The 14,531-nt window shown below is 42.4% G+C and overlaps 1 protein-coding gene across 1 annotated transcript; it reads right to left on the bottom strand.

The window, feature by feature from the left end:
* Positions 1 to 356: 356 nt before the first annotated feature.
* Positions 357 to 14,048, bottom strand: LOC100542054 (ankyrin repeat and SOCS box protein 9). The gene is made up of 7 exons (XM_010725313.2): positions 13,697 to 14,048; positions 8,519 to 8,598; positions 7,311 to 7,418; positions 6,926 to 7,076; positions 6,232 to 6,366; positions 4,691 to 4,882; positions 357 to 2,025 (listed from the first exon to the last, which is right to left on the bottom strand). Exons 1-7 carry the CDS (start codon positions 13,788 to 13,790, stop codon positions 1,901 to 1,903), a joined length of 885 nt encoding a protein of 294 aa, XP_010723615.1. The 5' UTR covers positions 13,791 to 14,048; the 3' UTR covers positions 357 to 1,900.
* Between the last annotated feature and the right edge of the window lie 483 nt (positions 14,049 to 14,531).

Raw genomic sequence — 14,531 nt, 5'->3', positions numbered from 1 at the left:
ATGTGCCTCTTGCCTACAAGACAGAAGAAATAATCTGATGTAAGTCACTAAAAAATGTGAACTGAAGGTGGTGACCATCTTAAGTTCATCTTTTCCTACTCTGTGAAATCTCATACTGCTATTCAGTAACCCTCAAATGAGTAAAAAAATAATTGCAAATGTCAAATTCAAACATCAGCAAAGGGCAAGATTTGAAAAGTGTCTGCATCTTAGTCTCAGCTTTACTATATATCTATTTAGGAAAAACTCTCTATGCTACTACCCTGTAGACACCATCATAAATAATCAGAGTTCAGCCCAAAGATCCACAGCATCAGGCAGTATTCATTTTATCATTTTTAAAAAATGAAAGAAAATCGAAACAGAATATAAGCCATTTATTTTTTAACTAATGTCACATACAATTGTGTGTTGATAGCCATTTAACTGCTAGCAAAATAATAGCAAAAAATCTGATAAAATATATTCATACAGTCTTTCAAATCCTGTATTATATTTGGTTTCAAACACAGAAACATCCAAACCTCATCTGTATTTAGCTTATTTGGTATGCATCTTGTACAGCTTTTACAGTTTATAACTGCGTAAGTGCTGATGTATAAAGATGTAATTCGCCAGTGTTGATCACAATTTATATTAAAATAAATAAGCAAATATACTGAGATGATACAAACTGAGCAAACAGAATTCATCCTAATTATGCATGATCTGAGGGATTCAAGGAAGCAAAGTTAAGGTATGGAATTTCCAGATGAAAAGCAATCTAGAAGCAATGCCCTCACCACCTTCTCTGATCAATTTTATCCTGTTATTAACATTACTCGGATAAAGTAACAAAATAAGATGCTTAAAGGTAACTGATTAAACTAGTAGGAAAAAAAAATATTTATTGATCTAAAATGTAATAAGATGGATTTTCAGCTTTCAGTCACCAAAGCAGGGATTCTTCACGCTTAACATTAATCTTCAGAAAGTTAAGCACTAGGTTAGCTGTCTGTTCCCTGCCTGTTTAACAGAGATTCAGCTTATGCAAGATACAGACTTTAGAAGGATCCATCCATAATAAACATTTTTTTTTCAGAATGTAAAGACAAATTCTATTTTTCTCCTTCAATAGGAGGGAAAGAGTAGAGATGGACATTTTAAAGCAGCCAGTGAATGTTTATATAGTTCAGATAATGTGTGATGAACTGAGTCAGGTGAGTGAAGATTTCTAGGGGTCCGTGTCCCATAACAAGGGAACTTAAGGACCTATCTGTGCTTGTCATTTTGTCCCATTAGGGTACAAGTTAGTGTCCACAGACCAACAGAACTTCTTTCTGTGTCTGATCAGCACAAAAATTAACCTCTCATACCAGACACGTATCCAGCAGTTGTGTTGTCCAACTTTGCAAGTAGGTTGAGTTCCCTTTCCTTACTCTTATGGTGGTGTGGATACAGCCCTCCCAGATGGCAGCACTAAATCTGTTTGCTGAAAAAAAAACAGCTATCCTTAAACATACATAAAGTGCTGCTCATGCTGCGCTGAGATATGTACTTTCTTTGTAAGGTTTTGTCAGCCATGAGCCTTGTGAAACTGTGCCAGGATTCAGAAAATCAAGAGGTCTATCTCAAAAGGTGGTGCTCATTTCCTGTCGCTTCTAGGAGGCTCTTGAGACACATTTCTATGCTCTACAGTACAGCCATGCAGAATAGTTCCTTTTCAAGTCACTGTTCAGCTGGGGGTGATGCTGAGGACTCAGCAAGTTGGTTGTTCCCATGTTTCTCAGACCCAGGGCTTTACCAGCGATCAGTAGCTATCACAGATCAACACTGCAGGTGCTGGTAACACTACTGGTGAGAAATTTTTCTTCAACAAACCTTGCTGTGCTATTAAGGCACCATTTTGTACTTGAAAGGCTTAAACATGAAGAAGAAAATGTTTCAGCTCTTCAGGGAGGAGAAGGCCAGTTATTTTCTGATGCTGCTTGTGTCCAAAGCACCTCCTGATGCACAAGCGACAAAGCTGCATCAAGGACAGCGGCCCTGGAGAGAGACAGGAGACATGTTACGCATATGGCTTTATCTCCCCAAGGCCCACCACGGACGTGCAGCCCCCAGCACACTTGGCAGTGGAAAGCCATGCCTACATCCACCAAAGGATGTCAACCTACCATTCAGTTCAAGCCTCATCACTCTCTGTCATGACACACCCATAATAAGCATTAACAGAATCATTCCTTCCCTTTTTAACTTGCACAAGTGTTAAACAGCTTGTGTTGTTTGTGAAGAGATGATTGATGCTTCCTTCAAAGTCTTCCCCCCACAGACCTTCATTGAGATCCAGGATTGCAGCCCACTGTTTGAAACTTATTTCATAACAGTGACAAACACATAGCAAAAGAAATGCTACATAATCCTTATTTAAGCCTTTCTGATTAACCAGTCCCGCGCTGATAAATACAAACCATGCTGAAGAATCTAGTGCTATTTTCAATCCCTTTATTTAAGTATAATGACATTAAGGGCTTATTTGGGAGGCTTATCCTTTTCATGAAAGGGTAGATACTGTGCAGTGCTTTTGATGGCAGCACCCGTCACTGTTCAGATCTCAACCTATCACTTGCACAGCCCTGTGCTGCATGTGGAGTAGACCAGCACTGAGAACAGTGAGGGTCTTCCAGAGGAAAAGGAGATGTATTTTAGGGCAGATCACAGAATCATCGAATGGCTTTGGTTGGAAGGAACTTTAAAGAGCATTGAGTTTCAATCCCCCTGTTATGGGCAGGCTTGCAAATGCAAGCAAGCAGTGAGTACAAATGAAGGGTTGGATGTCATGCATGTGGAGGAGATGATAAGAAACTGTAGAAAGCAAGAGGGAGATGGGAGGAGACAGTGTCAGTACCAGCAGCCATGAGTGAGTGGATAAGATAGTGGTAAGCAGAGAAGCTGAGGTGGAGAAATGAAGTGTGGTGAGGAGAGACTGCAGCAGAAAAAGCAGGTGCAAGCAAGCTCTTCAAAACCATTCAGAAACCATATTTGGGTTGTTAGGTAGTCCCTTGCTGCACATGTTGGACCCTGCTGCAATGCCAGCATGGCATGTGGTGGTGTGCACAGGGAGAGAGGTACAAGGTTTGTGTGCTGGACCTATGAGGCCGGTAAGGAACTATGAGGCCTGTGACGAGCAATGGGGCCCATGAGGAGCTGTAGGGGCCATGAGGATTCTGATCCCTGCAAAATCAGAGGATGCAATGTGCACACCCCTCTCCTGGGCCGCAACCATTCAACAGCCCCAGGAGTCAGACATTGGCTGCCCATCAGATATCACCCTACTCAGGAAAAGATATGTTGGAGAACATCAGAAAAACACCAGTCAGCTGCAAAATACCCTGCAAACATTCATCATTTCTAACTTCAATTGCTGAATTTTGCTTAGAAAAGATCCTTTCTGCCCAAACCCTTAGCTCAACCATGGCAGTTTTCGTGACAGCTCCACAGGTTTGCCTGGGATGTTTTTTTATCTCAAATAAACAGGACACATGTGGTGCCTCAGGAGTCACAAGGCTCATGCAACAGGGATTTGAGTTTGAAAAGATCACCACTCTGTGCACCATAGATTAGGCTGGGAAACCAAATGTCTGCTGCACATACATAATACGCACAGCACAGTTGTTTCCACATTATTATTTTCATATTACATTTCCACGAAGGGCCTGATTCATCACTTTATTATTCCTTGGTGTAAATCTGTTTATGACAATAACCATGTCTACACTTAGTAGAATTGTGGGTCAGTAATTTGTTTAAAATAATGAAAATACAGATTATTTATTACTTTGTGTAGCTTACTGAGTGAATGAGAGCACCTAAAGAAGAACACAGCACCTAAAGAAGAACACAAGAACTCCAACACTAAAGAATTTATTCTAATTTCCCTCAAGAATAGTAAGTAAAATGCATCTCCCTCATTCATCAAAGTATTCGTAACCAGTCAAACAACATAGACCTGGAACAATTTCATTTGCATGTTCTAAATAAGCACTTCTAAGGTTTAACCCTACAGCTTGATACTTTGGGATTACACAGTACATAACATTGGCCTTCCAAGAAAATCTAGTGTATATATAATGTATTCACTATATCATGCTTGTGTAGTTTTCCTTAATTCCCACAAAACAATGAATATAGTCTCATTTTAAAGATACTTCTGCACCTACACAACATTTTGTCCCCAAAATAAAAGTAAATACCAATCAACTAGAAGATCAGTGTTGTAATTTTTAATGTATGCAGTATTTGGCATGTGTCTAAAAGTTGGCACACTGTAAAAATTGAGGATCCTAGTCCTAGTGTTCACCAGATAAACACAACTCTCATCAGAGTTGATTTTCTGTTCACATTTGTTGGCATGCTCCAGACAACATTTCTGGCTTTATTCCCATCCCAGACTCAAGAGAATTTTTTTACCCTTTCTCCCTGATGCAGTGTTCACAGGCCTGTTGGTCAAAAGATGGGTAGTCAATACTGTTATCACCACTATACTCTGACACAGAAGGAGACAGTGTCCAAATATCAGCAAATTCAGGTAGTCTTTGTTATTCTCTGTTTTGTAGAACTAAGAGTACAGAATACTACAGCCTTGTGCAGCACTTTGTATGATTTTTCCCTATAGCGTCCCATGTGAAGGAAAAAAACAAGTGCTAAGAGACACCTTCTTTCTGCAGGAACAGTAGACCCAAAGGGCTGCCAGGTGGAACCAGTTCCATCGGCCTTTTGCTTTCAGCATTCTTTGCCCAAATGTCTGCTCCGAAGTCAATCAGCAGCATCACCAGCTCTACACTGCAGCTCCTGGCAGCGGCGTGCAGTGGGGACTCCAGGCCCTTGCCGCTGTTTACGTTTGCACCTGAATATGAAGAGATGACAAGGAATAATGACTACACCGGAGCTTATTTCCACTTCCTGCAGTAGCTGCAATTTCTCTGAACAATCCGTAAATACTGTAGCATTCACCTAGCGGTGGATTCCTGTCCTTTAGGTCTTGGTCCCACAATTTGCATACGGACTACTTGTACTCAATTTGCATACGGACTACTTGTACTGGCTGTGAAGCAGTGAAGTTGTGAAAATGATCCCAAGGGATCAGTGCACAAGGAAGTCTTTCACACACAGTCCAGCCCACAAACTTCTTGAAGTCTCACAAAAGAGTAGTTCCACCTATGGATCTAATTTGCTCTGTATCCCAACTCACCATTACTTTAAAATGCATGCAAGATTACACCCTGCTCCATAACAGAGGCTTAAGCTGATTTCTAGGTGCTGAGTTACCAAGCCTGCTCAGGAAAAAAATGTGAAGATGGAAAAGTTTTGAGGCCCTTAACAGTGGAGAATGTAAGCACTCTCTGATCCCGAAGTGCTCCTCAGTCTGTTGTCCTGAGCTAATGTCTTTCAAAACATGTGAACTGCAGAACCAATTCAAAACTCTTTATAACATTTTTAAAGCACATTTTCCTATAAACAGTAGGCAGCAAAGACAAAAGGCAAAAAACAAAAAATAATAGGCAAAAGTGAATTCTTAATCTATATTTGATTTATTTAGAAAAAGATCATTGTGCTAAATCATGCATAATGTCATCTAAATGTGTCTTTTTTTCAAAGGAGTTTGGTTGGTCCACCATTTCTGTGTGAGCTATGTGGCTATATTTTGTTATGCAGCCCCTCTTTGTTAGAAGAGATGCACTGCCATAGGTAAGAAATGGCCTTGTGTAGTTATCCAAGTGGTTAGATTTGTAGTTGGATTTATCAGAGGAGAAGCATACAGTGCTGAATGTTTTTCCTCCACGTTGGAAATGTTTCAGACATTTTATGAACTTTCTAAGAATTAAAACATTTGCAAAAGAAGTATGTAAAAATTGTTTAGTCATTTCTGTTAAGAGGATGGAAGAAAAAAGGAAGTATCTTGCTACTCTCTTCAAATAGCTTCAGCAGCACAAATACATGGACACTGGAGAGGATGGTGTTGTTCTAGGCACTACTGGTAGCATGAAATCCAGGATGACCCACCACTTTGTTGGGAGTTGTAAAGCTCATTTCCTAGTCAAGAAGGTCCTGTTTACCCTGCTCCCCTCTTTAGCACAGGACTGCCATTGAGAAAAAACTTCTCCAGGTCCCAGAGTAGGAATTTCTCTAAATCTTTGCTGCAAAGACAGACATTACAGGGAAGGAAAATACACCATCCTTTACTTTTCCTTTTACCTGACTCAAGTAGCTTTCTGGCACAGTCCACTTGCTGGTTCTCACAAGCTACATAAAGCGGAGTACCCAGATGGTTGATGTTGTGATCTATATTCATCCCATGGGATGTGAGGAGCTCAACACATTGCACATGACCTAAAAGGGATAAAGGCAGAATCAACTCGCAGATATCAGGCATTTTGCAACAGTCCAAATTCTCTGATAGAGAAGTGTGATTTGGCAAAGATTCATTGTTTTGTCAAGAGGTGACTGTAATACTTTGATCCACTATCCTTACTCCAGAGTTTTCAATCAGAAAAACAGGAACTGCAAATCCAGTTTGAAAATATGCTAAAGCCCCTGCATTATATCTGACTCATTACAGATATCTACTGAAGATGAGATGAATCATGCTCAATTTCTCTTCTGCTTTTGAAGATGATCAGACAACTCTCTTGGATTTCTATGTAACAGGCAGCTGATTTGGACAGTGCATCCCCTTCCAGGGGTCACCACATGATCCCAGAGGCCCTGAGAGCAGCAATAATTGGCCCTTGGTTAGCACCAGGGGTGGGAGCAACTGCAACACTTGTGATGAGAGTAAGAAGGAAGGAACAATTCCTGGCCTAAATCATGAAGATCTTCTTTACCTCTCTCTTCTACTTCCCCAAACTTCTAGCAAGATATAAAACAGTGCTGACACCCATGAGGTTACCTCTCTTAGCAGCTTCATGGATGGGGGATGCCAAGTCACAGGGCGGGTGCAGGTTGGCCCCATGTTGCAGCAGTAAATTCAAACAAGCCACACTGCCACTGACACATGCACTGAACAAAGGAGTGTGCCAGTCAACAGTAACCCCATTCACCTGGGGGAAGAATAAAAACAACACTGGAACAGGTTGCCCAGAGAAGTTGTGGATGTCCCATCACTGGAGGTGTTCAAGGCCAGGTTGGATGAGAATTTTGGCAACTTGGTCTAATAGGAAGCGTCCCAGACAACAGCAGGGGGGTTGGAACTAAATCATCTATGATCTAGCATTAAATTGTCATGATAAAACATGTTAACACTGGAGAAAATATCTTGTCCATGATGCACTTACCTTAGCACCATGCTTTAATAGGAAATTGGCACAAGCAGCATGACCACCTAAGCAGGCTTCATGGAGAGGAGACACATGGTCTGCAGTAACAAGATTAACATCACTCCCCTGATGAAAGAAAATAACATTACAGCCAACTACAAAACAAATAAACGACAACCCACCACCCTTCCATAATGATCCTTGAAGATTTATTTAATCACAACTTTCTCAACTGCTTGGAGTTACTAGGTAAGCAATGAAAGAGTCTGTGCTGCTTCAGCTGGAACAGACAGTGGCACATCATATCAGAGGTCATGCCTTTTACACATCACTAATCAATACAGACAGCTGTGGTCAACCAACTGTCCAACAGAACAATGCAGAGATCCTTCTAGGCATTCTGCTTTGTTTTACTTCTACTACATCTAACAAACTAACACCACTAACAGCTAACAAACTCTGAAATAAACAAGATTAGAGCTCTCAACAGGGTCATGCCTGCCTCTTGTTTACATGTCTGCTCATGTCTCTGACCTCCAGTCTGTGACTGTTTGAATGGAACAAACTCAGAAGTACTTTTGAGATACACATTTGATATACTTTCTTTGGATTATGGCACTTTTGAAGAAAAGTTGGCTTCTTTCTTAGAAACCATTGAATTGACTCTACCACAGGATCTTTTCTATCAGTCTTTGTGATCCAGAAGTTTAAGGTGAAAGAGTTTCCAGTAACTATTCTCTTTCCTCCACTGGCTAAATCCAATAATTTTGAGGGAACGGAGCAGTGAGGTTCAGAAATTTCTTCTCCCCAGCTGTGTTCTTCTTTGGGAGGAGCAGGGCCTTTAAGTACTTCGAAGAGCACCAGAAACAGATGTCTGGGAGCCTGAACTGAAGCCTCAATTGGAGTCTTGTCTGTGTCTGGAGCTGCCCCCACCAAAGGCACCAAGTGCTGGTCATGGGCACAGGAGCTGTAGAATGAGCCCTGCAGCTGCCCACAGGGAGAGCAGCTGGGGTCTTGTTATCTGCAAACCATGATGCAGGCCTTCAGGTTAGCGTGCAGAGTTTGTGTAAGGCAAAGAAGCGTAGCAAAAAATATGTTACGCATAGACTTCACTGCATTTCGGTCAATGTGACTTCCTCACCCTGGATGTTTCAGAGTAAAACATAGACTGCACTCAGCAACTGAACAAACCCAGTAGAGATCATATTGACTTGGCAGAGCAATACCTGGTTGATGAGCTTCTTCAGAGCAAGCAGACGCCCATGGATAGATGCATCATGTAAAGGAGACCAGTCTGAAACAAAGTCTGCACAAAGAGAAAGACAGGAAAATGTCTAACAATTCCATGGACTGTTTCATCAGTGTACTTTACTTCAACTGTGTGAACCAGTAATCCTCTCCTCTAATTTATTACTTGAACCACCAAGCTTTTCTTGGAGAGGCTGCAGGGAGGGAGTGAAAAAACAGGATGGGTTCACTCTGGGTGTGTTTTTAATTCATCTGATGTTAGTGCTGAGCAGCTGTGTTCCCATTCAGAGGACAAGAGAATGATTTACAGAACACCACCTTGTTCTGACTGAGCTTGTCTCTTGGTTTGAATTATTTCCAGTGCCTTTGTTTTCACAAGCTCATTACGCTTTAACAATTAGCTCAAAAGGAGCATGCTTTGGAAAGGGTACAGCTGCTCAGTCATTCACCCCTGCTCAGAGATGGGCTCGATTCAACAATATGTAACTAGAGACAGTACCAAAGTACAGGGAGACAAATTGTGTTACCTGTTGATTTTGTGTCTCAGTTTTCAGTCTAGTGTCAGTCTCTGTGGTGGTGCATTTTAAATAATAGCTATATTGTTGGCACTGTGGAAGCCATAAAAAGCAAATGTAGATGAAAGCTCAAGGGAAGGGCCTGCCTTAGATTTTAGTTTTCATGCTTGAACATTTAGTGGAAGAAAGAAAGCACTCAGCTTTAGGTGAAGCAGATTTGGTGAAAAACACTGTATTTCCAGAAAGGTTTTTCTTTAAGAAAGAGACATGATTTCACTCTAAGGACATGCAGACTGAGTGATCTTTTGCTGCTCAGCCTCACTGGGCCAAGGCAAAAGAGCGAGAGCAAGAGGGCTTGCAAATGACTTGCTCTCTGATGCTGAAGCAAATGAGACTCCTCAGCAGTATGGGACACCGACCCTGAGATCTACTTGTGCCTCAGCACATGATCCCTCCATTTCTCCAAGAGACAGTGCAGGGAATGGGATACCCACTGAATGGTAGTAAGGACACAAGCCCAGGTCACAAAGGGAGTAATTTTACTTAGGTATGTCGTAAGGAAAGTATTCCTACAACTATGCTAAAAGTATTAATATTCTAGGTGCCTGTATAAAACAAAAAAAAAACAACCATATTTTCTCTTATGCAAAAGACTGACATAAGGGCACTATGGCATATGGTTTAGGAAACTAAAAAAGGTTTGCATCAGAAACAGAATTCTAACTCTTACTTTGAAGTAATCTTGATATTTCAAAACTGATGTTCAGAAAAATACCACATGCCAAAAATAATTTCTGGAAATGAGTCAGCATAGTTCTGATTGAATGAAGGAGGTATGGGAGGGAACCTTTATGATTATATTTGGTAACAAACCTGTTAAGTCATGTAGAGTGCTTTTCTGAAAGATTTATTTGACAGGCAAAAACATTATTTGATGCATTTTACAGGATATACCTTTCCTCAAGTTGCAGCTTAATATAAAGGAATATCTGAGGAAATACTTTACACTTCATTTCCATAGCTGCTATATCTGTTCTTTGTTTTAACACAACGAAACAAACTAATGCAGTACTGATGGCCATCCAAATACTAACAGAGGGGCCCTTTAGCATTACAGGTTTATGGCTCAGGGCCACCAGAGTATGCTAATCCCTCTGGGAGAGATTTACCTCCTTCAGTATTAATTGCCTCAAAACTCAATGTCTGGTCTATGTTAATAGCCCAGGTGCTCCTAGGAAGGCAAATAAGCATTTCCAGAGGGCATTTCACCGACCTTCTGCCTGCCTCCTCCTGAGTTCCATGGGCTATATACCACAACTTGTACTTGCAGTAAGTTCATGACCATTCTTTGGCCTTAGCAAGTGGAAAGCAATTTCCAGAAGCTATGGTCGTAATCTCATAAGGATATGTCATCTGATAACGGCAGCAAAACCACGGTACAGTTATTAAAGCACAGTATTATTAACTGACTAAAATAGCTGTGCTTTAAAAGTAATGTGTATCAAATGGTGCTTGTTAAATTACATTCACCTGTGTAAAATTAAATATCTCATTTTCCAAAGTGCAAAGCATCTCTGCTTGTTTGCATTAAACACCTCAGGAATGCCAGTGCATTGTGTGTACTAAGGTTACTGTCTAACATTTTCCTATGCTTTTTCAGTGACCCTCATCGTGCTGTTTTGAGTAGTTCTGTGAGAAGGCTCAAATCAGCAGCGATAAGACCAAGGGAAAACCAAACCCCAAAGACATCACTAAGCAAAGACCCTTGATTTTGTGAAGCTTTTTATAATGCAGATGGTAGTATACTGGCAGACAAAACTTTATTTCTCTTATCTTGAACTAAGCTCACCTCTACCAGGCATGCATTGCAGTGGCTACACCATGCTCCACCATGCTGTCTTTCTTACCCATCCTGCCAGTGTTAACTGTGGACCAGTGCCATGGTGTTACCAATGCTGTTGCCAGATGTTAATGAGTTGCAAGGAAACGTTTACAAGAGTTCCAGAGATCTAGATTGAAGAACAAGTTTTCTGAGCAGTGCTTGATCTCTTTTTGGTCAAATACAGGTAGCATTTTGTATGAACTACCATGATGTTGTATCATCGTGTCATTGTTTTGGTGACAAAGAGGGGGATGCAAGGTCTGCTCTATCCACATGCAGTCCTTATCCATCCAACTCAGTGTTTTCTTGAGGAAAAAACAAGTTTCCATTAAGACTCCAAACCAGACCATAGTTGTCTCTGGAATGACGATTAACTTCTAATTTCATGAATTCTTAACAGTGAATTAGAAGACTGACCAGCAAAAATGTCAAAGATAAGGGTCAGTGGAAAATAAAAGGGGTATATGCAAGGATGTCCTAATCCGGTTGGGCATCCTGTACTAGGCAGGACTGGGTCCTTTATCCTAAAAGGAAGTGGAGACCTAAGATAGCTTTAAGATCACCTTGGGTACATTGTGAATAGAGGGTGAAAGGTTCTGTTGACTGCATGGCACAGCAGATACAATATCAGTAATATAAATTATCACTGTTATTATCATATACAGGCATCTGATTAAAGCCTAAATAAGTGTCAATGCTAACTATCCCTAGACTTCTTAAATTCTCAAATAGTGACATTTGAGAAAGTTCTTGAAATATTTTGCCATCAGAGCAGTACATGTAGAGAAAGTCCAGTGTACACAGTTGGCACAGTTGCATTCACTGCACGTACCACCACAGCAATGCAAATTTCTGCTTCCCGAAAATATGTACAATTACTCTCTCATGGAGAAATGAGCCTGTTAAGCCATATTTGAAATTTCCCTGCACCTTCATCCACAAGCAACCTCTGTCAGGCCTCATGGCTTTCAGCATCCAAAACCCACTGGTTTTTTGTGGCATGGGGCCATCCAGCTCCCCTTTCATCGCTGAAAACTGCAGCCAACCCAGAGGTTACATGAAACCTCTGGTCCTACTTGATTGCACTGCATCCACCTGGGCCCTTGAATGCTGGCAGGGCAGGTATAGAGGGAGCCTTATACCAGTAACTGCACTACGAACAACCAAGCTTTGACTGCTGCCTGTGGATGTGCTTGCAGCACGTTTCCAGAAGAGCATTCATTCTGCACTGGAGGCTGAAAGCATATTTTTCCAGTCTCTGATCATGAGGAGGGTGTCAGTCACTCAGTGACTCCCTGAGTTGCTTTCCTTTCATGGTAACTTCACACAGTGCAGCTCACAAGGGACTCTAAAATTCTTTCAGCTGAGGCATGCTCTTGCATATACATTTACATATACATAAGCCTACGGCATTATGTATAACAATACTATGAATGGTATTTTTCATATTTGAAGGCTTTCACCTAATACCCATGATATATGTAGCCAAAAACATTCCTGTTGCAAGCCATCAGCAGAGCTTATTGACAGGCAGGCAAAAGAGGAACATGCTGAGCTCCAGCACCCAACAGACTGAGCCACCCATGCTGCCCGTAGGCTCCCTCCCTCCCAGACTCCATTTTGGCAGAGCTCATCTCCCATGTGAACTGGGTTTGGTTCACACTGTGTAATGACATTGCCATCCCTTCCCTCCCACCCTAGCCTCAGTGCACGCACACACACAAACACACACGAGGAGCAGCAGACAACGCAGCCAACCTACTGATCATCTTTATGCTGTAGTTTGCCTCTGTTTATTTTTCAGTGTCCTATTTTTCTATGTGGTAAGAATAGGAGTGTTCTCAATAGCCCTGGAAAAGAGGAAGGACACTGTGAAGTCATGTTATCTTGATTTCCCTCCATGATCCCACTTCACTGACCATGAACTGAAGGAATGGTGTCTCAGAAATGGGGGTGCAGGGAACATTACAAGCTAAGTTGCTGTATAAATTCTTTGTCCTTGGTCGGTCACCATGTCATATTTTCAATGGCTCTGGGCCAGCCAACAGAGCAACAATCACAGTGAGGCCATTTATTTGAATAACTTCACCACTGACCACAACAGCTTTGGTCACAGCTGACCATAGTGCCGTAGCCATTGTGGAAGAACCTGCATGGGTGAATGGCTGGGCCTGGACAAGGGCATTTGGGCCTGCTGATTGGAAAGAATAAGAAAGTTAAAAAGAAAGAGGAAGGGAAAAAAAAAAAGAAGAAAAACAAGGAAAAATAGGGAAAAAAAAAAACAACAAAGTAAAAGCAGATAAAAGAAAAAAGAGAAATAGAAAGCAGATAAAAAACAGAGGAGGCATAGGAGGGAAGGAAGGAGGAAGGAAAGGGAAAAAAAAAAGGAAGGAAAGAAAAAGAAAAGAGGAACTGAGCCAGCGCTGAGCTGGTACCAATCGAAGTTCAATATGCCACACTGCAATCTCTTTTTTACTTTGCTGTAGTTCAATTACTGCATTTGTTTCTGCTTGCATGAACTTCACTACAGAATCTGACATTTTCACTGTGATGCACCAGAAAAAAAAAAACCAACCACAAGAGAAATCAACATCGAGTATGGACAACTTATTCAAATCCCTTTTGGAGTGCAAGAGCACGGGGACGTGGCTGCTGATCTGCACTGAAGTGTAACTTCGATAGAAGCGTGCCTTTGCAGCCTGACCCTGCCCGCTCCCGCTGCCTGCAGACGTGAGGGCAGAGGCAGGAGCCTTACTCACCCCTCATCAGCACCTCTGATGGAGTCGTTGCAGGCACCTGGCCTCCTGCTCCTTGCGACTTGCTGCCGTTTTGATTCATTCCCTCCTCATCCATCTCAGCCCCGTCTGTCCAGCGTCTGTTTTCTCACTTCACGGTCACTCTAAGGAGTTCAAATTCCATCGTTCACGACGAGCCTCCGCGTGCAGGAGCGATCTGCCCAGCAGATGAGCGCAACAGAGCCGGCCGCAGGCTGGGACTGGTGCTGCACCGCTTTGTGCAGAAACTTAAGTACCTGGGCTGGAGTTAGGGAAACACCTCCCTGGCCGTGCTGGTAAGCAGCCAGTGATCAGGCAGACCACACTACACGAAGCGAGAGATGTGCCTGATGTCATATCCTCCCCAACCCCGCGCCCAATCGGGGAGCTGGCCGGCTGTTTTTATCAGGAAGGAAATTCTTGGTTTGCCAAAAAAAAAAAAAAGAGAGAGAAAGAGCCAGTTCAACTAGTTGAGCAAACTCTGCCTGCGGGGGATTTGCAAAGAAAACTCAGGGAGACACCGGTGCTATCCGCACCACTCCCAGGCGAGCGGTTTGCAGGCACCGTGCTGGGCTTTCTGCTCTCCCAGCAGTGCCCCGTGTGAGCCCACCGTCCCATCCCAGCAGCCGGAATCCCCGCAAGGAGTGAGAACCGAATTCCTGCCGCGCGGCGGTGGTCACTGCGTGCCGTGCGAGTATTGGAACCACATGTTGTTCACCGAGCCGCGCTCTCCACTGGAAGCTCCTTATTGTCTCTGCGGCATGGGAAGCGCAGTGCTGAGCGGGTTGATTTCTTCCTCCCCGTTTCAAACGGTTTCCCC

The sequence above is a fragment of the Meleagris gallopavo genome, chromosome 1 (genome assembly GCF_000146605.3).
Source record: "Meleagris gallopavo isolate NT-WF06-2002-E0010 breed Aviagen turkey brand Nicholas breeding stock chromosome 1, Turkey_5.1, whole genome shotgun sequence".
NCBI classification, from domain to species: domain Eukaryota; kingdom Metazoa; phylum Chordata; class Aves; order Galliformes; family Phasianidae; genus Meleagris; species Meleagris gallopavo.
This window is presented reverse-complemented; position numbering and strand designations above follow the sequence as displayed.

Bases quoted from the DNA above. Each gene is read 5' to 3' on its own strand.
- LOC100542054 (XM_010725313.2), bottom strand. From the start codon at position 13,790: ATGGATGAGGAGGGAATGAATCAAAACGGCAGCAAGTCGCAAGGAGCA. The intron at 8,599-13,696 runs GTGAGTAAGGCT...CTCTTTGTGCAG, and splicing joins ATCAGAGGTGCTGATGAGGG to ACTTTGTTTCAGACTGGTCT. The intron at 7,077-7,310 runs GTAAGTGCATCA...TTCTTCCCCCAG, and splicing joins TATTAAAGCATGGTGCTAAG to GTGAATGGGGTTACTGTTGA.